Consider the following 25,354-nt stretch of genomic DNA (forward strand, 5'->3'; position numbering starts at 1 on the left):
ATGGCGAGTTGATGATCGACCGGTTTTCAATTTGCATCTTTTATCGCACGCGATGACGTTTTTAAGGCCTGAATCCGTCATCAACTTCGGATTCAATAACTAATAGAAAGTGATTCGTTGCTGTGTTATCTTAAGAAGTGTCTATCAGCGGATCCACCTCCTTGTAAGGTCTTCACCACTGCTAAGGTTACTCCTTGTTGAATAGAGCTTTGATTCAATAAAAGGTTTTCGAATCATTGATGAATGAATAAGGCGTCTGATTAATAGGTTATTGGAGTCGTTCTTTTAACTGACTGACACTTGCAAAATTATACTTTGGCCCGTGTGTGGGAGTATGTGGAGAACAATACATGGAATCTGTTGGAGTGGAGTTGAAATATTATGTCAGAGACGAATTTATCAATAATGAACTATTGTTCATTGGGAAATCGATGAAGTAGTAAATTATATTCTTCTCAAAATAGGAATCTTCTTATAGGAATCAATAAGCTCTGGAGTTTGGAAGTAGTACAATGTAATCAACCATATATAATATACAACCCAGTTAAGCTGCTTCAACTACCATGTCAATCTAGAGAAACAAATAGAATAGAACGTCATCAGTTAATTCCATGTAAGAGGAATAAAAAAACGTGTTCGTATCTTATGAATAGTTATTGGGAAATACGCTCTCTCAATTCCTTCACTCTTCCTCCTATTGGGAACACCAAATCTAATAGTGAAAATGAAGGATAGGCTTTCATTTTGAAGAGCGAACATTTAATGCTCTTCGGAGCTAAAGTCCTAATACCTAAGCAAAGCATCTTTGCCAGTTTTCTCTTCTCTGTTTGTTCACATCATAACCATCAACTTCTTCAATTGGAGGGAGTTTTCAGATTATTTCCAGTTAATTCATATGTATGATAGTTCTACAACACCAACTCAACATGCAATTAACGTTTCTAGGATTCTCTATATTTTTATAATACTGCACTATTGTATATAAAAACTATTACTCTAAGACATTTCCTACACATACTCTTTACATATTACAATCTTGTCAGATAACTCCTCTCCATTCAGCAATTGTCTTGTCAATCACTGTTACTTTACGCATGATAAATAGCTGTGGAACAAGAGAGTCATAACAGTACCGTACCGTTTCTATCTAATAGGAGACTGTAGGTCATATTTCATAGTCAATACAAGTTATTTGGCATTGCGTTATAATTTGTAGCTCATATCCAATAGTTTCTATTGGGATTCACTTGAAAATGTTACCACTCCTTATAAATGACATCATTGCTTCATATTCAACCAATGCTGATAGTTTTGAGTGAATGTCAAAGTATTGAACGACATTTGGCGCGACATACAAAGTGGTCCGAGTGGTGATCCTTATAGACTATAAACAAGGTTCAATTCGCAGGATAGATGCATTGTAATGCTGGTCTATTTTGAATTGAATGTTGTAATGCAAATCTGTATGATGCCGTCATTGTTTTACAGCTTTGAACTATGAATATAAATAACATTATGACAACACTTGACATTGTTAATGGATAGAAGATTGATGGGGACTATAGAGGGATTCACTCCAAACTGTCAGCATTCTTCATTAGTATAATACCTGAGCTTCCCTTTCTACCAATGCTGACAGTCTGAAATGAAACTCTCTTGCTCTTAATATAAATGTGTTAGTACTGGGAGTTGTAGGATTTCCATTAATATTCTTGTGATGGAATGGGTCGTCAAAGCGGGTGATGACTGGTAGATTGTTGTCAGTGAGTTGGATGAACGGAATCAGAATTCAGGCCCATTCCCAATGAGTAAGAAAATGATGAGAAGTCGGTTTGATAACTGTATTTAGGCGGTCCAGATATTATGATCGCGGTTCCATATTTGGCTAAATAAGGAGGGTATACCCTACAGATGTTTTCTCTCATTTACTCGCATTCAAGCGCACTGTATCATTAAGATCATATTGTCTCCTATTCAAACTTGACGGGTACGACACAACAAGAGAAGGAGATAGTCAAATTAGGGAAACGATGAAGAGAAAGGAGAGTGGGAGAGATAGAGGAAGAAGGAAGAGCAATAGAAGTTGGAGAATGGCTGATTTGAATTTACAATCGTAATGGCAAAGTATTGAAATGGATGAGACAGCTATCCTGGCATGGTAATGAATGTCAAAAGTAATATTACTAGAGCCTCATGATGTGAGACCTGAGCGAGCGGGTAAATGCCTTTCTCCATTCTAAATTCCTCTATTAAATTATTCATATTTCAATCTGGACACCGATGTATTCACTCATCCATTTGCAATGTATTACCAACCTCCTTTTGTTCATTTTGCATTGAAGCTGTTAAACTCCACTATAACAATTGAAGAGAGTTTTGAATAGAAATCCTTATGATTTATGTCATACTGAATAGGTCATAAACAGTTGCAGTAGTAATGTGTGGTCTTCAGAATTTCTACTTCAAATCTTGCCGTATGTAATGACAATCAATCATGATTCGATATATTTTGTCCTGATCATATTCCAATTGTTGTTGATTATTGTAATTGTAGTTACTTTGTGAATTGTTTTGTTCTCATGTACTTCTACTTTGTAGAAATGTAGTCCACAATCTCATGACGCTTCTCCCCACGAAATTTAGAAAATTTCAGCTTCCACGTCATTTTAAACACTGATTTCAAACACAGCTGACCGTTATAATACAAGGGGTCCAAGTGACATATTGTTAGTTTCGAGAAAATTGAGCCTAAAGTTTACTCACATTTATTAATTCTTCATTCATGAAATGAATATAAAAATGATATTCACCTATTCCTATAACTATTCAGTACACTTTTACCAAATTAAATGTACAGTTTCATGTTTCAAATTGCTCTCCTTTCTCAATTATCAGCTAAATAAGAAGTATCACTTGTACCCTTTGTTCACCAAATAAAACTCTATTGTCTAGCTACACATGAATCTATCAAATTTACCAGCAACTGAACAATGATTAATGACCTCATTGCAATATTATCTGATTCGCTAATTGGTTCTTAAGGTATCTTTAGCTTGGTGACGTGACTTAATCAAGGTTGAATTTAATTTAATGGATACGAGCAACAGTTGAACTGTAAACAAGGGATCCAAGTCACTTGGACCCCTTGTTTAATCAAAAAAACAGCTGTTTGAAAATGTAGTTTGAAAATTTTACACCAGATGTCAGCACTGATTAGACCTACGCTTATACCTCTTGTATACTAGATTTTTACCTCTTTCAGCTATCGATTACTGTAGCTAACTCAAAAAAATGAAAAATATCACTTAGACCCCTTGTATTCCGCATATATTAATTCAAATCGGATGACATATTTCCAATAACAATATCAATAAACACTGGATTACTATGCAAATGAATTTTCCAAAATGGAGCAAGTGAAGAAACCTCGAAATTTCAAAATAGATGATAGAGTACAATAAACCTAACATTGGTAAAACTGTATCCAAAAATACAATAGATTATGCTTGTATTTACAACTTAATATTCGGAAATGATAAAAAATCATGTTATGGCTGGGTGGTATAATGAATAGATGGATGCATATGAAAACCATATTACATTGGTTAAAGGAATAACGGATAATATGAGAAATAAATAAAGGAATAAGAAACCTATGATGAGAGTGAATATTCTTTGAACCCGATATGTAATAATTATTACTCTTACTTGTAAAGATCATCAAAAGCTAAAGTTTTCAACATTTCACATAATGTATTGTAATATATCCTGGTATTAATTCTTGACTTTCAATAATAAGTCTCAAGTATCCTCATTTCACGATAACTTTCGTTCGAAAATCCTGAACACACTTCACTTTTCTTATTACGAATAATTGGCAATAATAAGCTGCTTTACTGGATCTGATCTCTACATGAGAGAACATCTACAAACTTGAAGCTCACATGTACGAGTATATCTACTTCTCATCATACATTCTCATCCCATGCAGTAATCACTTTTGTACATTCTCTTGCGTGGGACTCAACGTTTGTTGAGTTAGTTCAGGGCTTATTCCAGGTATAAGGAGTTGTGAGTATTATGGAATGAACATGAGACACTACTCAGGCTGCACTCATACCTCTGCTTGCAATCTGATTAGAGTCGCAATGGAATAAACATGTTTGCAACAAAATGATACAGAAAATGCTCATCTCAGCTTTTCTCTAAGAGCCGGGGGCAAATCTCTATGGTATAACGCTGTTTTGGTCTACCATTTTGGTATAGTGCTTTTTCTCTCGTCAAATTGTTGACCTTCACGTCCACTACCTATATAGAACTAACTATTTTTATAGAAGACTGCAACACTATCGAGTGAACATCCTTTTGAAATTTCACAATTTTGTCAGTGAATGAGGTTTCTCGTTCTACATTCCATTTGAATTAAAAATCTTGATAAACTCTTGAACTGAACTCCATTTTGAATATAATTCTATTATATTCGGTTTTTAATAAAATCAAATTCAGAATTTCTAGTTTATTTATTTCTGGACTGAAAAGTGGACTCAAATCAAGTGTATAGCTTAGCCTATAATTTTTATTCATTCATAACTCTATCTTCATTGTATTATCATTCATCCCATCATCATCATCATCATCATCACCTAGGCTAAAAATACTCCTAGAAAGTCGCCTTTGTAAAATAATAATAAATAAATAAATTTTTATACCTGAGCTAACTTTAATTTCAGATATCCATGTTGGATTCATGTTCTCGGTTATATATGGGAGTATGTTAGAGAAACGTATCATTCCAACTCCAGTTGGTTATCCATTATTAGATCTGGAAGATTGTGCAAAAAATCAGAGATATTCGAAATCTATAACATGGAAAAACAATAAATTTCCTGGTGCTGTGATGGGTGAGGATGATTTCACAATTGTCATGAGTCATTTGTGGCGTTCTACTATCTATAAAGAATAATCATTCATTGTATTGTCAAGACAATACTCGCACATGTCTGGACAAGAACTTACACCTATCTTTAGAAAATCAATAAAAACTCACAAGTCTTTGTGAGTACTTGTCCTTGCAATACGCTTTTTTCCGATATTCTAAAAAAATAACCTTTGACATTATTTTCTGTCTGCTCGGGTAACTCCTCAGGAATTTGTCGTTGTCAAAGGTGAAATCATAAAAGAGAATGACATGCTGTTGGCGTGGAAGGGTACACGACTTGAAAGGAGTAGGTAGCTGTTTTGTGACCCATGGAATTTGGAGACAAGCTGAAGTATTCAGAGTATTTGATTATAAGGGCGGTTAAGCAAAAACTTGGAATATGTGAGTGGCGCGTCAATGGCTGCAGAGAATGACGCGCTACACAAACACGAGCGTTTGTCGAGAGTAAACCACACCTCAAATGATAATCTGGAATTATGCAAGGGTTGCAGAAAATATGTGGGCATGGAATGCTTGGGGCTTCCATAAACAGTGCATCGGAAACAGCAGATCTGCTGTCGGTGCATCTGATGATTTCAAGTGAAAAGTTTTATTAAGGTGGAATAAAAATAGTTCTCAGTGTAAATTTTTAATCTTCATTTATTAAAAGGTGAATTTCAATAATCTAGTGAGATTTAGATGCATTATCACAAATCATTATGTAAATTCCACTTTTCATTCTCAATCCAAGTTTATACATCTAAATAAGTGGGTACATCTAAATAAATTTTGGCTCGAACTTGCATGTTATTTTGAAATCGATTTTCTGGTGATGAGTTTCCATGCATTCCAATATTGAACGCTACATATCATGTATTTCAGCATGGAGAAATACTATATTAGTCACAATAACTTGTATATTATGGAATGTGACTACCTATACAAAATAAAAAACCACTCACTTATTCCAAAGTCTGATTGGAATAATTCTATGATAATAGATAGCTAGTGTTTCCCAGCTATCATTGAAAAATGATATGTAAAAACTCTATTATTTTTCTCTTCAACTGGCCCTATTTGACTTACAATTAGCTAAACATGATTACTATATTTTCAAGAATTCAACTCTGAAGTGTTAAATGTACCAAAAAAATAATGTAGGTTTGCTTCTACTCAAATATTGATAGGGATGTCTGATCTAAAATTGAGAAGTACTCTACAAAAACGACCCTATATTTGATAGTTCTGTTCGAAGTACATCAGATTTCAAGCTACTAAAGGCAAAAAACTAAATGCGTAAAACAACAATACCAATCGAAAATAGCAGAAAGTGAGATGGGAAATCGAAGAAGTGTGATTGGTTGACGCTTAGGAGAGCGATTGGAAAGAAGAGTGAAATTTTTTCTTGGTTACTGACAGAAGCGTGTAGGGGCCGTAAGCCGATCTCAACAAAAAGTGCACAAAGCACTTAAGCGCGGGCAAAGGGTGGGAGAAAGAGGCAAAGTACGGGACCAGAAGAAGGAAAAAGAAGCAAATTGGGGGAAGGAGAAAGAAAGGAGAGAGAGCAGCAGTTGGAAAGCCTCTTATGTAACACACAAGAACTAAACCAAATAAGCGATCCTAAGTAGCAAATGCACTCCTTTGTCGTCGAAGGTCTTATTGTACAAGCGCTGCGCCATTCACACGTTGGATTCCTGGCTCGGCTACTTATTGCCGCAACTTACTTTATCTTTCGGGGCTGGGCAACCCGCTTTGCTATTGACGAAAGAAGCCCCAACCCAATAAGTGATGTACACTACTCACTTTTCAGTGCTCGGTCACTTTTCACTTTATTCCACTATTCCTAGCAGATGAGTCAGGAGATTCGTTTTAGTGAGTGAAGTTCGTTTTAATGGAAACTTAAAATACGTCACATAAAAAATAGAAAAATTTTATGCATATTATGATTGATATTTCATATAGGCAATATATTAAAATCAATAGACCTACAGCATGAAAGCCTGACTGAATCTGTGTGTGTTTCTTCTAGTAAGACTGCTAGTTTATCATGCTCGATTGATATCAATCTGCAGATCACTGTCCAATACTTTATATTATTATTTCAACTCATTACAATATTCGGACATGTTTTTATTGTATTATTTACATAATCTTATGCCGGCCAGATACATAGACGTTTGATTATCTCATAATTTACCCTCGCACTTCCCATTTCCCACGCTCAAGCAGAAAGCTCATGTGTGCGGATGAGACGGATGATGATGAAGATGAAAAATGATTTATCAGCTCATACTTTTATTCAAGAAGTCTCTAATATCAATTCAATCAACACATGAAATTGAGGATTGAAAAAAATTAAAAGATTCTACTCTGAACTCCTATTATTCTTAATTTGAGAAATGTCAAGTACAGTATCGACAAAATCTCATCATCATGGGATTTTCCTGTCAAAACACAAGCATTATCCTCTACTATTAATAGCATTGAACTCATTATCATCACGAAACATCAATCTCTATTCCTTTAATCGGAGTTTTTCGTTCCCATTCAACATCTGAGTGTGATTTACCCAACCATTGTCATGATACACGATACTCGACTTATTTCTCCCATTCACAACTCCCAAATGTAACAAACTCAAAGAGCGAGTACTGAGGGCCGTCGTTTGAAAGTGGATGAGAGAGAGGGCTGTGGGCGTATGCCCATGTGATTAGAGTAATCCATTCACGGCTGATTATTCCCTAGCGGCTTTAATAAAAAGCCTCACCATTAGATGCGCTTTCTCAGTTCCCTCAGAAAGAGAAGGATGCCAAAGTGAGGTGAGAGTGAGTGCAAGAGGGAAAGAATGTGATGAATTCTGAGAGAGAAAGAGGATCTCAACTCGTTCATTCACTTGTGCCATCGTGAGTCATAGGTTAAGCTTTAATCTCACTAATAGCCAACTTACTTAGCAGCAAGAATGAAGGCGAAGCACATCACTGCCGCTGTATGAGCATGGCCAAAGCCCCTCTTCGATCGAAGCTATTGGAGAGGATTTTGTGAGTGCGATGTGTATACTGAATTCTGGCTGAGATAGGTACTCGTAAAACATGGTTGATGGAGAAGGGAGACTGAAGAAGGATTGAAGAAAGTGAGAGAAAAGAAAACAAGAAGGTTCAAGTAGAAGAGCTAACAAATTACAAATTTTCAGATTACAGATTTAATGCGATGTTTGGTGATTTGAGTTGTGAGAGTTGAGAAAAGGGAGATGAGAAAAATAGAGATTGAAACGAAAAAAGGTTGAGAATTGATGAAAATCTACATTTTCCGATCTTCGATACCTAATACAAAGTGGATTGAATTTGATTAAATAAAAATGAATTGAGTCGTGAGAATAAAAGAAAGGATAAATAAATGAGCAAAAAAGTGAGCCAGCAAATTACAAATTTTCAGATTACAGCTTTAATGCGATGTTTGGTGATTCGAATTGTGAGAGTTGGATGGAGGTAGATGAGGAAAATAGAGATTTAATAGAAAAAAGGTTGAGAATTCAAGAAAATCTACATTTTTCGATCTTCGATACCTTTTTAATACCAAGTAGTGTATTGAATTTGATTAAATAAGAATGAATTGAGTCGTGAGAATAAAAGAAAGGATAAATAAATGAGCAAAAGAAGTGATTCAACGAATTCTCCAAATTTGATTTAATTTGTGGATTCTGAAATTTTCTACACAGTACTACCATAGAGAAAAGATAGCGTAAGTTATCTTTGTATCCCAGTTATCGTGTATCAGTTGTCTCTGGTACTACTTAGCAGGAATAATCACCAGACTACTAGACCATTCCTGAGGGAATCAATTGAATAATACTGATCAAAGCTATGTAGGTGAGTAGTATGTATGTATGTATGTATGTAGTAGTATGTAGAAGTATGTATGTATGTATGTAGTATGTAGTATGTATGTATAAGTATGTATGATGAATGGTTGATTGTCATTGGAGCAAACTATGAATGAATGTAGTAAAAACGTTAATGACTTTGACGGAGTAAATCAAACAAGTGTGACAAGAAAATCAAACAGGTTTACCATTTCCCACCTCAATTTAGAATCCAGAACTTTTCAGTTCAGGTGATATTGTTATTACACTTCGGTATCGTTTTGATTTTCTCACTCAAAACCCTTCAATCAGTGTTGATACTGGATTTTGATTCTTGAATAGAATTATCAGTAATACATCTTCGCTCTGATAATCGTGTCAACTCACACCTATTCTGTATGATGGTTGGGTAATTAATTCATGATGCAAACCATTGAATTCCATTTCCCGTTTTATAAAAACGTGTAAATACAAGAAGTTAATTTTTTCGAGGGTAATTCATGATGTGAATAATTGATTCTTGTTGAATTCCATTAGAATAAACTTGTGTAAATACAAAATTGTGTATTAAATTCATTTTTTGTCGATTGACAGGGTCCGCACAGAAGTGGGAGGAGGCGCCTGGTGTCCGAAGATGCAGGTGACAGCCGAGCCGAAGGAGTGGCTGGAGGTGGACCTGCACTCGGTGAGGGTGATCACGGCGGTGGAGACGCAGGGCCGCTTCGGCAATGGCCAGGGCCAGGAGTATGCCGAGGCCTACCTCCTCGAGTACTGGCGACCACGGCTTGGCAAGTGGGTGCGCTATCATGACAACAAGGGCCAAGAGGTGAGTCATTCCGCTACAATTATCTATTTATATTACTATCATGATAATCTTTTTCGCTACAATTATTAATTTTTATCACAATCATGATAAATCTATGTTTCATCGTTTTCTGGTTCTTCCAAGACAGAAGTTTTATTGATATTGTAAATGTTGACGCCGTTTTAATTCAATGGAGTTTGGCGCTAAGTAGTTAGGTTCAACCTTCCCCGTCTACTGGCGCACTCTAGTGCATAATTGTTTAATTGTTTGTCTTGTACTACTTTCAAGTTCAGTCGGTTTGCATAGTTGCCTTCGTTGACAGGATAGTTCGACTTGTTAGTTGATTTGTTTTTCATTGCATCATGAATGGATTCATTAGTATTTTTCTGCCGGAATATATTGAATCGATTAAAATTACAGTCCAGTTAATCAGAAATTTGTATAACTAGTAAACCAGTTTGCTACAGCAGACAATATTGATAGATATTTCTCTCTGGTTATTGCACTGAAAAAGTGCAAATATTCTTCATAAATATTAGTGGTTGTAGTTAGTTGAAATTAGTCTGAGGCTCAGAAAACTATTAAGGTGCGTACCGATATACGCGCCGCGAACATGAGAAATTCACTTTTAATCAGCTGATGCCAAGCTTTTTATATCTGTATCTTACCGTTTCTGTAAAAATACAGATATAGTCAGCTGATTAAAAATGAATTGCTCATGTTCGCGGCGCTTATATCTGTACGCACCTTTAGACCACCCTATAGACAAATTCTAGTTGATCTCTGCTTCTATGAGTATCCGTGTTTAAACGTATTTTGGATTTCCCAAATAACTCTGTGGTTAAAGTTGGTTCAATATAACTATTCAGTAGCCCACCTATAGGATAATGCGGATTAATCTATACTTCTCTCTGTGTTTGAACATATTGATTTATCGAATGAACCTCGTTTATTTTACTTTAATTCCTCTTTTAAAACTTATTTTCGGTTACACCATAGAGGAAGTGAATCAATAATTACTATAATAAAGTAGTTATTACTTATTTTGTATGTGGTTACACCAAGCTCGTTCAAGATATTTGAACATGGTCAAGCTGGGTACGATTTACAAGTGTGCACTAGAATATTATTGATAGTACCTCTCGCACTGAGTCATAATTCCACTCAAGTGCCCTCGTGAAGCGTACCTGATTTGACCATGTTCAAAAGTCTTGACTGAGGTTGGTGGAACCGCACATCAATCGATATCCCCTCTAAATTGTTGAGAGAGTAGTGGATGAATTTCTTCAAGGAATATCCTCCTCTTATGATGATTATGCTTCAAATGACAAGGAAACTTTCCTCAATAGGATGAGGATACAACAAACATTGTATTCAATTACATTTGTCATATTATTTACTCTACTCTCTCATTTCCTAATCAATTGTAGAATGTGCGTACGTAAAAAAACTCGACAATAAATTCAAATATAAATTGCATTGTAGTCAATAGAGTTCAAGAACCAGAGATGAGAATACACCCACCATTTACATGAAATGTGATACAACCCCATTCTGTAGCTCAAACCAAAATTTCCAACTTCCACGTTACTGTAATTTTGTAATTTCAATCTCTATCCTCGAAATGACCCGTTACGATGTTGATACATGAGATACCGACCAACTTCAAAAGTCAACTCCTATAATAAGGAGGGCTTTTCTAACATTATGAATGGCGTTCGGAACTCATTACTTTCCATACGAGAGCTGAGTTTGAATGGTGCTCCATAGAAAGCAGAGACGAAGCGTGTAATACTTGCTCAACACGATGGCCAAAGACCAGCTTAAAGTATCGATTTTGTCGGCTAATGTAGGGCTGCTGCCCACTCACCCGTACCTGTTGCAGATTATGCAGATTAGTCGCTCCATTCAGTCAGGTGAGTTTCACTGCAAAGTCTGGCCACAGTTGAAATTAGCTTCTTCCATGAAGAGACAGTGTAGAGGCCATGTATTATGAGTATCCTATCAATGGCAACAACCATAGCGCAAGCGACATGATATTGAATGAAAAGGACTATAAATATATTGTCGGAACAACTGATTTATTAAAACAATCTGATTAAAATAGTTGAAAAAAAGCTTCTTCCTTGGAGAAACAGTGTAGAGGCCATGTATTTTATCAATGGCTACGAACCATATTTCAAGCGACGTGATATTGAATGAAGACGACTATTGTCGAAACAACTTATTTTCTACAAACAAACTGATTTACTAGTTTTGATTGTTACACCATCTTCAATCTCTAGTAGATTGAAAGCTCGAACATTGGGTAGCTGAATATATTTGTCCATTGTTTTGAGATGTGAAATTGCTTGAAGGTTTGTGGTATTACGATAAACAGTTCAACATTTCCCCTTCCATAGACAGAGAGCACGCTATGTAAGTGTATTTCTTTATATTTTCGAAAGTATCATTTCTTCACCAATGTGAAATAAAATTTTCAGAGTGATGGAAATGTTGTATATGTTGTAAATGTGATAATGATAATGTAAAGTATCTGATGATGATGATACAAGTGATTATTCTATTCATTATCACGCATGGACGTGTTATAGGAAGTACATTAAATGTATCAAATATGTAATTCCATTACTGAGAAGTGCATAGGCCTAAAGTTTATGGTGACATTTTTCAATGACATTACATGCATCGATATAAAATGTATTCATTCAATATACACAGTGTCCCACGAAGAGGTTTACACGTTTTATTCTATATTACGTGCCCATTCATGCACCGAACTTTTTAAAATCCTACACAGTTTACAAAGTAGGTTCTAAAAATATAAAAATATTCTGGGAAAATTTCAGCTCCCGATCTTTCGGAGAAACAAAATGGCGGCAATAGTTTTTCTAAGAAGCAAATTGGTAATATTTTCAATATGTCGCCATTTTGTTTCTACGAAAATTAGGGAGCTGAAATTTTCCCAAAATATTTTTAGAACCTACTTTGTAAACTGGCTAAAATTTGAAAACGTTTGGTGCATGAATAGGCACGTAATATAAAATTAAACCTCTTCGTGGGACATCGTGAATATTTTTCAGCCATTAACATGAAATAAATTAATAAAATTGGATCCTACCATGTGATAATGTTGTTTAATGTACTGGAAAATAGTACATGATTATCATTATAAATAGAAATATAAATCTGAGTACCCTTTTTAAATTATTTCGTCATGACATGTTTCGGCTACTAATGCCATTATCAAGTGATTGGAATTTTTCTTTATATTCATATTTATATTTTTATGTATATTCAAAAGTAGCTCTAAAGGAAAAAATACAAACTTGTTTCATGATATTATGATTCATGCATTGTTGGGGTAGAGGTAGATATGTAAAGTTTTCCAAACAGAACAGTCCAGAAGCTCCTCCCCCTTCTTCATTTAGAATCATACTTGATAAATTCAGCAGCATTTTCTATATAAGGGATTGAAGTAGGTAGAAAAGGAGAGAAGAACTGAGTTGAGAAGCGATAAAAGAGTAAGGACTTTATTCTTTTTTAATAGCTTCTTGACTCCTTGTTCATCATTGACTATGACAGGAAATGTGATTCAATCAGTAGTCTCTGAATCGCATGATGAATCAATGCTAGATCACTGAACCCCGCCGGATGAATATGAGCAATACTGTAATTATATTCATTCCCGAGAGAAACTGGTCAACATCCAGAATAATAATTAATTGTAGCCACCAAAATTAATTATTCATATTCAAATTATGCGAGCTGTATTGCTTTTGCCTCCAATGGATAGGGAGTCAAATTGAACTGCCATATCCAAGCCTCTCCATGATCCCATGAGTATTTTTCATTGCTAGCATTGCCCATACAATATGTATCAATGTATGACTTTCATTACAACCAATTCGCTTTTTTATGTCTTAGTTCCAATCTCTATCCAATTCTAATTAGTTACACATTTCAATTTTATTCTACGTTATGGAATTTGAATTCCATTAACATCCAAATCGCTCATACTTGTATCATCACTTTCACTACCATACTCTTGATATGAACTTTGAACGTTTAATATAAACTTTGAACATACTGCCAACCATTTCATGTCAAATAGAATATAATCTTTTCCAACATTCCCCTGGAACTCAGTCAATAACATGAATTATATAGTTTTTGTCTACGTAGGCCTATTCATCAACATTTCTTCTCAATTCTAACTAGAATTCTGTTTGATATGAATTATTCAAAATGTGTTGGAAAATGTACATACGGTACCATTTTTATCGATTATTCTTCTAGAGTTTATGTTAACTCCATTAGGCTGATTGATATCACGGCTACGAAGTAATAAATGACTATTTATTCAATTTATCTTGGTTATCATCACACCTACATCCACCTATTGAAATTCAAGATCAGCACTTCAATTATTATTGATGAGTGTATATGGGTTCTATCGAATCCCTGGTGTATCATATTTCTCATCATCCGAAGTCCTTATTGTGGGAAATACGACAAAATCTCCAATAATATTGATGTGACATCATTTTTGCATTATATTGATTAATTCATTAGTATACATTTTTACCTATATTCACAGTTTTTCATCGATTATTGGGATTAGATCTTCTATTTTATTGATGGATCTATTTCCTGGGATGATGTTCGTCAGCATTCGAAATCCTTGTGAAAAAAATAGTCCCTCTTCAATGTAACATAATTTTTGCGTGAAAACAGATTTCGTAAACTCTAGATAAAATATTGATCAATTCAGAGTATTCCACAGTACACGATTACCACGTCAGTGGCAGAACAAATCGATAATCTTTGATCTGTTAAATGGACGTAAGAGCTCTAGGCGTTCTAGGACATGTGGGCCGGGCGGGCGGAGAGTGTCCGGCAGATTGGAATCATGTGGTCATGCGGATCATTAGCACTTTGGGGTAACCCTCATTGTTAATCCCCATTGCTCTTGGGCCCATCTGGTTAACCCACACACAGTATTGGCCAGGCATTAGCATTTTGCTCCTGGGCATCAGGCATCAGGCATCAAGCATTGCAATGCCTCAACCGTTCCGATACCAAGTACCAGAGAGCAGCATTAAGTGAATATTCGAAATGCTGCTGTTGCAAAATTCATGTACTGAAATGGATGAGAATTGAGTGTTGATAGAGTTGTTTATAAGTTGAGTCAATTCTATTGGAAACAGTTTGCATCTGAAATGAGAATATGTTTTTATTTACAAATATATCATTATTAAGTACTTGTCTTTTTATGGAGTTGCGTCGAGTTGACAATTGATTGATCGAGGATCATCGACATTATGAATCAAGGCTTTTTCTTTCAAGTTCACCTCTTGTAGATCTTTTGGGAGCGCGTTTTTTCTTCACTAGAGAGAAACAACAACCTACAAGAAGTTGATGAAAATCATGTAGACAAATAGTACGGAAAGAAGATACACATTTTGCAAACTAAATATTCCAGTACATTTTTTCAATAGGGTTTATAAGATAATTCCTTTTGCAATCATATTTGACACTTAATTATGATTGATTATTCTCAGTTGAACTCTCATGACTTTTCAAAGACTTGAAGTCCAATTCATTGAAAATGTGTATCAAAATTATCAATATTATGAGAGAATTAGGTTTATGTTCTTATTACTGATCTATTATACTTGCAAGAATGAATAGCCTACTACATTCTTTATTCAATGCAAATAAATTAAACAACATTTCTGATCGTCAATACATGAGGGTGCAGTTAAGGCGTGGGAAAACATTTCCGAAAAAATCAATTAACTCTCACTGTACGTTACTTGATACATGGCCTACCTCTGAAGACGATTCCATTACTTAGTCTGAAGCTCCAAGACAAGATTATTCTATTACGAGATAGCTTCCCGGGCCTAGTGTCAATCAAGCAGGAACGTGATGCACGAAGTATCGAAGATGTTATAACTTTATGAGCCCGCTTAGGCCAAGTGGATATCAACAGTGCATCTAATTAACACTTTGTCTTGTGGAGAGCTTTATAATAAATCTGTGTGAATCGAAGATTAATGTTGTATACATCGAAGGCTCCAGACAGGTGTTATTATTTGTTGTAGTAAATCTTATTCCGCTGCATTGCGTGTGGACGTTCACATGCTTGTTTAAAGAATCATAATTCATAAATATCACGTAATATGTCGCTGTCAGAAAGATGGATGCGCTTACAGTGGCGGTACTATGCACACCTTATATCTCACCCTACCCAATTCTCTATCATCACTTCTTCTTTTACTTATTTTTTTTCCAAGCTGCTTTCTCCACCGATCTCTCATGACCATTCTCATTCAAACACTATCTTCCACCTTTTTTCAATTTTTTTCTAACTGGATGTCTGATTAGCCTATGCTCTCTCTTTCACATTCACATTGGTATTGCATGTAACACTGTTGTTGTATGGGAATGATCCTATCAGGATTTCTGAAAAGGGCCATATTTCAACATAATCCATATCAAATTCTCAAGCCGAATTATTCTTGTCCACATTTGGAAAGTTTATTTATTTTCAAGATTAATCTTCCGATTCCTTCGTTCAATGTATTTTTTTCATGGTTTCACCAGTTTTTTATCTTTTCAAATTTCAAAATTTCAATCTTACTAGTGGTGAGACTTCCTTTCCCTTCGATCCCCCAAATATTGTGTATCACTGGAAAACTATGAGGAAGACTGGATTGGAAAACAAGGTTTCCAATGAAAGAAGACTGGTTTCGATAATTTTTTTGTGCTACGTACAGCAGTGGAACTTTCATTATTTTGTGCTACAGTACCTAGTAAATCTTTCAATAACTCTCTTTTGATAAAATACTGTTAATGGATGGTGACTTAAAACTAAAATGAGTCAATCTATCATGATGTTGAAGATCATTCATGAGCAGTGCTATAAAAAATACATACTTCAAATACGTGGATAAAAGAGGATATCATAATGCTGAAGAGGGTTTGATTCATTGCTTCCAATATTGTTTTAAAAACAAAATACAAAAAATGTCGATGACTTCGAAGTTACAGAGGAAGAATACAATTTAAATAATAATTTAATGTACTATGATGAATACATGTACCTTACACCGTGTACTGTTAATACACTTTACCTTTCTCAAAACACTTCAGTGTAAAATATAATTACAGAAGATATATACCGACAATAATTTGTATTATTAATGAAGTACGGTTTAATATAGTCCAGAACATCTGGACTATAGACTAATTGTAGTGTATCATAATTTTGTAGATAATAGTGCAAGTAATCATTGTTGCCAAATCAAGCTCATAAAAAATAATGTTGAAGATCTTGTGTATGAATTTTTGTTAATAATATTATGTAATTATAGAGGAGAACGTAATGATCGTTTATAATCGAGACTAAATGGTCACTAGAATCATTATATAAAATGGTTGACTGTGTAACTGAAGTGTTAGATATGTAGGTTCTCTCCAGACTATTCCAGACTATATCTCTTGAGTTATTGGGATATAGTAGAGCAGAATGTTGAGGTAACGATGCTACTGGAACCAAGTTTATAACTCTATCAATGGGTGTGATTGAATTCTCATTCTCGCTCCATACATCCTTTCGCGAATAAATTTGCAGATCACGTCTGAGACTTATGTCCTGCCTGACGCCATCCTATTGTGACACGCTCTGTCTCCAGCTGCTAGACAAGGTACCTTCTTACGTGTTACGACTCATCGATTGCTGTCACCATCTCAGAATTACATGAAAAAATCATCCAAATTGATTCGTTTGAAAAGTTTTCCATTGGAACATGATTCAAATTCCACCCCAAGGTGGAATTTTTAATTTTTCAATGTTAGTATTGGATATTGCACCACTGTAATTCGAATCCTTAGTTTCATAAGTAACTAGCCGTCAGGCTCGCTTCGCTCGCCATATCCGTCTAGCCAGGGGGCTCCGCCCCCTGGACCCCAGACTGGATCGTCCAAGAATGAGATCAGCAGGCTCGCTTCGCTCGCATGTATTTTTCATTTGTGCATTTATATCATATGCTAGGACGATCCAGTCGGGGGTCCAGACTATACGTCTGGCTAAACGGATATGGCGAACGAAGCGAGCCTGACGGCTAGTAATATAATATTCCCAGGAATAGCTCTGATTGAAGTAGCAGTGCCCAATCAATTTTTCCGCGATAAGTGCATTTCAATCTTCAACTTGGTGTCAACCTAACAAAGTCAACCAACTTAATGCCAACCTGACAAAATTATTAATTTAGTTATCAGTTAACAACTGTTTCGAAGAGGTACTCTCTCTAGATTATAGTTCTATATTAACATATGGTATGGCCTTTTTTCAATTATAATTAAGAGAATAAGAAGAATATACATGCTAAAAGACGAACTTTAAACCCTTAAAAACCACCCTTAGAGTTAAAATATTGCCAAAAGATTTCTTAGTGCGCCTCTAAAGTGTCAACTGAACATACCTACCAAATTTGAACGTTTTTGGTTTGTTAGATTTTTAGTTCTGCGAGTGAGTGAGTGAGTCAGTCAGTCAGTCAGTGAGTGAGTGCCATTTCGCTTTTATATAATGATGTAGAGTACTCAGTAGAGTAGCTCAAGTGCTGTAAAGTACTGTAGAGATTCTTGTCGGCACTAGATTCTTTTGCAAACGATTTCATTAATACTGTTTGCCTCATGTTCAACACTCAAACACCATAATCTCAGTATATCTATTAGCTTAGGTCTTTTGTTGAAGAGAAGTAACCCACCGTGTTCCCTATTTCAAGAGTTCTAGAAGTATTGTTTTTCTCATGCTCCATTCACTGAGCACTGGCTCTCTAACTCATTTTGCACAATCTATGTGAAATCTTTAAAGCCCACTATGATTGAAAAGTGAACGTTGCCGTGAAATAGCCTAATCAGAATTCATATCTGGCCGCGCATTGTTCGAAATCCTGAAAGCAGTATTTTCGCCACATTAAAGAACAGTCAGGAGCTTTATTGTTCTGTGAATAGTACAGGATGTTGGAAACACACAATGCCACACGTCTGCGACCAGACGCTTCACGCATCAATAATGAACTTTGAATGAATAAAATGAATCAGATAGTAACGGTTCATCTCCAACTATGTTGTATGAATTTTTTCCAACTTTTATTACCCGTAACGAATAGTTCGAAGATTTCTGTAACTTTTGTAATATGCACGACCATGTGAGGTCTGCGAGCGAGGTAATGAAATTGGAATTCCATGTTTATTCATGAATTATTAGTCTCTTGGGTTTTTCATCCATTGGAAATAATTGAAGTATTCCTACAGGACTCAAGTATTGGCTGGAAAAGCCGCTCTGTCATTCCCCATAAAATGGATTCTATTATTCTGTACGTGAACCAACGTTTCTCGTATTCTCGCGTTTCTACTATTTCACGTTTCATGCTTCGTACTATTTTCTCATTGACTATTCTACATATTTTTTGAGTATATTCAGTAATTTATTCTTAATGCTAAATTCTACAATGTGATAAATATTCAGTAATTTATTCATAATGCTGAATTCTATAATACGTGAAATGCGACATCAATTATGTCTACTTTTATATAGTAGACATAATTGATTTTTCTTATGCTATAAATTTAATATAATTTTCTATATTATTGCAGTAGTTTCCTGTATTGTGATTGTGGCAGATGAATAAATAGATGTGGCAGATGATGATGATGATGATGATCAGAACCATATCTATTGAAGTTTAAACTCAATCATGCTTCCTGGTGCATGATGCATTGTGTATTGTGCTATTAAATATTTTCAAATTTTGAATATATTCTATTGGTTCCTATAGTTGATATTATTAGATTTTCCATTACAAAATGGTGAAAATTATTTTTCATGTTCAACTAGAATCATAGCACTAGAATCATGGTCTCTAGTATTTCAGAAAGCACTAAGAAAAATCCTGGTTCAAAAATATTATTAGAATATTATAAAGTAAATTTCTTTGTAAAAGAAATATGATTTGAGAGGCCCAATTTTCGAGATATTTGTAGGATGATGAATATGTTTTATTATGTTGATGAACTCCATACAAATTTTAATACTGTATTACGAAAATATGATGGGGAATAATATTAACAGATCAGGTTTATTTGACTGCCTTATGACTACTACTATTATGATCGTCAAAATTATATTCAGATGCATGACCTAGTTTAGTATTCTATAGGGTTTTGCTTCATGGTTTATCATTCATCTACCGCAACCACAATAGAATCCAGCAAACCATACTGCTTCCTTTCTCCATTCCTTACCATAAAAGTCGCTCATCCACCATGAGAATCGACCCGGTGAAACCCCACCCTCAGAGTTATTTGTACGGTCGGTTTCCAACCGTTTTGATAGATTTCTTTCTAAAATGCTTCGTTCCGCTAGTACGTAAAAGGGCATTTTGTTACGTTTGCTACGGACATTCATAATCGAGAAGGAACGGTGACATCTGTTACTTGGAAGAGAATTGAAGCAAATGCTACTGCACGTTCGCTGGATGCACCGTGAAGTAAGATGCTTTGTCCATCTCACAATAGAATCCAAGATGTAGTAGGTTTACCAGAGTCCATGTGGCTTAGTTCAATGAAGAAAAATTATGTTTTGTTTGCAAAAGTAATCAAGATTTCACCGACAGTCTCATAAATTCATTTGTTTTACTTGGTCTTGGAATAATTGTGTAAATAAAATCACCCACGCTACATACATAACCTTCTTGACTCTCTATTTCAAATTACGGTTTGAAGCAGTTCTAGGTGAATGCCTGTTGTTTCCGCTTAAATTCTATGTATTGTGTGTGAATGAATAAATTATAAAGAATATAGGAACTGTGAATAAAGCCTTCAAACTCATAATTCTCCTGAAAAATATTTGATAGAATTCCTCACTTGAAATTTGTGAAATTCTATTGTTCATCTCCCAATACTTTTTCTGCCAATTTCCAGAGAAACTGCTTCTCAGTTCAATAAGTTAACTCGTATTTCCAATATCGATTCTCAAAGAGAAAATAAGATTGAAAATCCACGAGTAAAAGAGCCAACAGCTCATTATCTATTGCGTTCATATTTGGGAATTCAATAGTTTAGCTCAGATTGTAGCTTAGACTATGTGTGATCGACATTCTAAAAAAATCTTATTATAAATCTTCGTATAGATAGATGTTATAAGAGAAAAGGTCTCATTCATGTGTCCTTACAGGTAAATAAGCCTCAAGGGAACTATTTATCTTATTTGTAGGATCCGTTAATCCCGTGATGCTTGATGAGCAACGATCAAAAACTTATATGATCTCAAAATAAGATATTGGAACGAAGCGGTTTTAGATAATGAATATAATGGAATGAATTGCTAAAAAACACCAGGGAATTACTAAACGAACTGAGAATCCTTGATGCTTCCATGTCACTGACACAAGACAAGAACCAATTCCCCTCATATTTGAAAACTTATCGTGGAAATAATAGAGGTAATAACTTCGAGTCGCTGAAAGCTAGCTTGAGTTTACATAAATTCCAACAAACCTTTGCTAGCAATTTGTCGGTAGTCCATATGTACATTTCCCACAAGCCGGTCTATTACTCTAGTTTCCTCTATTCTAGGTTCTTATAGCACGAGATCACGTGCTCAGCCTGATTTGAATAATGTGTGGCTTATGACTTATGCGCGATGAATGAGAGACACAATAATACTTAGAAGGGCGAGTTGGTTGAAGAAACTTCCAAGAAACTGTGATAAGTTTACATGGACGACGATGGAGGAGATGGGAAGGAGAAAGAGAGGGAAAGAAGAATGAGTAGAAGGAGAAAAGGAGGAAGGACAAGAAAAAGAAAAAGGAGACGAGAACAAGAAGAATTTGTGCTGGCACGGATGCCATCTCTCATCATCCATCAAATCCGCTCGACAGGCTGCGTGCTTGTGAGCTGAGGATAGCCTCCTCCTATCTTGACAACAATTCTCCTCACGAAATTCCTGAAAAACTCACCAGAAATCTTATTCAAAAACAGATTTCCTCACCAAAAAACACTGGAATATCATAAACTAAACCCTGGCACGACATCTTGAAGCGGGGACATACGACACAATTCCCAAGCTTTACCATTTTAATACATGTTCCTACATTATTTTAAATAACAACAAGTCAACCCACTAAATTTACCTACCACTCATCTCCGTTAATCATGTTTTAATATTAACAATCTCTCGTGAATGAGGAAAAACAAAGGAGGCTTTCCGTGTTCTGAGGAAATTGTCGTTTACAAACGATCAACGACTGTTTTTCTTCCTTTTTCCGTGATTAAACGTTTCACATTCTGCTGGTCTGTGCCATAAACGGACGGATATAGTGAAAGTCGTGTAGGCCTCCACAATCAGATAATGGCCTATTCTTATAAAATATTCTTCGCCTTTATTCAACCTGAGCACGAAAAGTTCTGATACATTTCTTGTACCGTATCGAATGAGGGCTTGCCTATGATATAAAACTTTTTATTTGAAACAGTGTTTGGTAGGGAAGCAATAGTCGGTCATCCACATCCACAAATGGCCCTACAATGTATTACATACTTTACCTCCAATAGATTTATATTCGATAGCTTTATAGATGAGAAAGCTATATCGTCCATCAAAATATTAATTTTATCATTCAATTTACAGTTATCTTATCAAATTTTGGTAAAACCTCGAAAGAGGGGCCAATAATTGAACTTTGATTTTAAACATTGGAAAACTTTTGCTTCATTTACCGTTATCGCTTTTGGAATGAATTCTCAACAATACTCCAATGACTAAACTGATGATGACTTCACATTTTCTTGAAGTTTATGTTTGATTTTTCGCTTGTAATTGACAAAGATTGATTTAAAACATCGTTCATCATTCATCACGAAGTTGAAGTTGATCACGAGCTGATAAATTAATTGTTAGTAATTGAGTAGCAACAATGCTAATGATCTTGTTGTTCAGTTGTAGATGATCTTCCTGAGTCTCTCATTCTATTATTATACTTTTCTTCTTCTTCACTCTATATTTTTACTTCCCTCCATATCTATGAGAAATATCCACCCTTTTCTCCCTTGTGGTTGACTATATTATATTTTATTCAGTTCACTGAATTATTTGTTGTTTGAACAACTTTTTTCAAAAAAACAAAGATGTCTCAATAAAAATGAATCTTTGAATTGCTTTATTGTTACAGGTGATGACGGGTAACACGAACACCTACTTGGAAGCCAGGCAAAAACTGGACCCGCCAATCTGGGCTTCAAGAGTGCGATTCCTGCCCTACAGCTACCACATGAGAACTGTCTGCATGAGGGTTGAGCTCTATGGATGCCCTTGGACTGGTAAGTTGAATAATATTTTAGTATAGGTTCACCTCAATATTTTAGGATATTTGTCACTTATTAGGTGGATTTTGCCTCGTGGATCTGTTAGATAAGTGGATGTAATATTCCATTATGATTAATCTGTAATCCATGGGAGATCAATAATTTATGTGTGATGGGATCTCATTTGATTTTTATTTAAAACGATAACACTGATGCTTGTTTTATGCGAAGAGTTGTAAGAAATCTTATCAACATCTTTAATACATTCAAAGTTGATATTACACTGATTCTTGTTCAATAGAACGTATTCAATAATTCAATAAATTTTAAATAGAAAGAAAAATAAAAATCTCAATTTTAATTTTATTTTCTTTCTATTTATATTACAAGTAGCCCTATACAGAAAAGAGATCAATCAATTTTTTTGGGTTAGTTTGATGTGTTTTTCTCTTGTGCTTGCATCATTCTTATTCCACCCGAAAATTCGTTCAAATTTGATTCATTGGCTGTTCTTGATAACAATGCTCAAATTAAGAAATTTCCATCAAAGGAAAGTCCTGTACCCTGAATCAGTATCATGATCTACTAGTAATAAAGTCATTATTAGTGAATATAATTCCAATTTCAATTAATTCAATTTTAGTTGAGAATCTTTCTTTTCGAGAAAACGACCAAGTTAAAACAATTGATTTTCTTGATAAACCTTTGTCAAAAGAGATGTTTGTGTCTTTGTTGATTGAAGCATTGTTGATTTCTAGTGAGTGAAGAATGTGAGTTAATTATTTCTCACCAATATTTGATTATTTTCACAGAAGATAAGTGCAAAACAATGTTCATGTCTTTGCTCACATATTCTGAAGGTCAAATATTTGTCGCCATTTGTTCCTAATTTGCTGATTCATTTTCGCAATTATAGTGGTTTCAACTGAGCTTATTATTGTTAGCAAAGACTGGTATGAAGATGATAGTTCCTCTTGAACGTGAATTATTCCAATTGAGATCACCCAATACTTGTCAGATAATTCTTGAGTGCTGTAATAAAATCCTTCCCGAAGATTGGGTCTTGCACTGGAATCGGTTCGGATTTGCAAAATTGATTGGTCGTAGAAGTTGTAAGTAGCGGAGCGGGATCTTCTATATTTTTCTGCTAAATTTATTATCGGAAAAGAGTGCTCGAGAGAAAATATTGTCTCCTGGCGAGAAGGATAAACTGCGGCAAGCGTGAGAAATCCGAGAAACGTGGCAGGCTGCCAAGCCTATCCTTTAATCTCACTTGAAAAGAAAATTCTTGCTGGCTCTCAGGGACCACTGAAATTACTGAGATTCTCGTCCTCGCTACCTGATAATAATCGCTAGCACCCGGATTGTTTACATTGTGACGAGGATTTATGTAAGAGATTGAAGAAGAGTGTTATTTATTCCCATTATCAATTTTTTGAATACAAGTTTTCTCGATTCAAGAACTGGAGAATCGTTCTTCATTCTTGAAAAAATATTGGAATAGAAATGGACTGGCTATTTTCAAGGTGATCTTTGTAGGATGAAATGAATGGAATCATAGGGTTATTCCATGAGCACGGTATTCTAAGATCTAAACGAATTTGAAGCTTCTCCATACCGGTACCATTTTATCAGATACAGAACTATCTTACGGGTCAGACTCTTTATTATAAATGCTTGTCGTTCAGGATTGAGAGGTGTTTTTGTGTGTAAATGTGCTTACAGACTTCTGCGCCACGAACACTACATTGATTTCACTTCTCATCAGCTATGCTATGCATACTTGTATCTTACTGTTTCTATATAAATACACATGTAAATCGAAGCATCAGCTGATAGAAAGTGAAATCCTCGTTTTCTTGGCGCATTGGACTGTACGCAGCTCAAGGATACTGTATTCAATATTCAGTATTTGGCAGCATGTTTTCTCATGTGCAAAACCTTGATATAATACTTCAATCCATAACGGTACTTGAATCTATCTACTTGAAAAGTGAAATATAAATTTTTACTTTCCTTGCCCTATTACCATAGGTAAGGAAAGTCTTTCTTTTCGAGAAAACGACCAAGTTAAAACAATTTATTTCCTTGATAAACCTTTGTCAAAAGAGATGTTGCTGTCTTTGTTGATTGAATCATTGTTGATTTCTAGTGAGTAAAGAATGTGAGTTAATTATTTCTCACCAATATTTGATTATTTTGACAGAAGATAAGTGCAAAACAATGTTCATATCTTTGCTCACATATTCTGAAGGTCAAATATTTGTCGCCATTTGTTCCTAATTTGCTGATTCATTTTCGCAATTATAGTGGTTTCAACTGAGCTCATTATTGTTAGCAAAGACTGGTATGAAGATGATAGTTCCTCTTGAAAGCAATTGAGATCACACAATAC

General features: G+C 35.1%; 1 protein-coding gene across 3 annotated transcripts in view; it reads left to right on the plus strand.

Moving 5' to 3' along the window:
• Window positions 1–25,354, plus strand: part of LOC111046226 (discoidin domain-containing receptor 2) — a 140,739-nt gene that overhangs the window by 70,243 nt on the left and 45,142 nt on the right. For all 3 annotated transcript variants that reach the window (XM_039430341.1, XM_039430344.1, XM_039430345.1), the window contains exons 4-5: window positions 9,372–9,603; window positions 22,827–22,974. In XM_039430341.1, coding sequence (XP_039286275.1) covers window positions 9,372–9,603; window positions 22,827–22,974 — 380 coding nt within the window. The remainder of the gene's footprint in view (window positions 1–9,371; window positions 9,604–22,826; window positions 22,975–25,354) is intronic.

Source organism: Nilaparvata lugens, chromosome 6 (genome assembly GCF_014356525.2).
Source record: "Nilaparvata lugens isolate BPH chromosome 6, ASM1435652v1, whole genome shotgun sequence".
In the NCBI taxonomy this organism is placed as follows: Eukaryota; Metazoa; Arthropoda; class Insecta; order Hemiptera; family Delphacidae; genus Nilaparvata; species Nilaparvata lugens.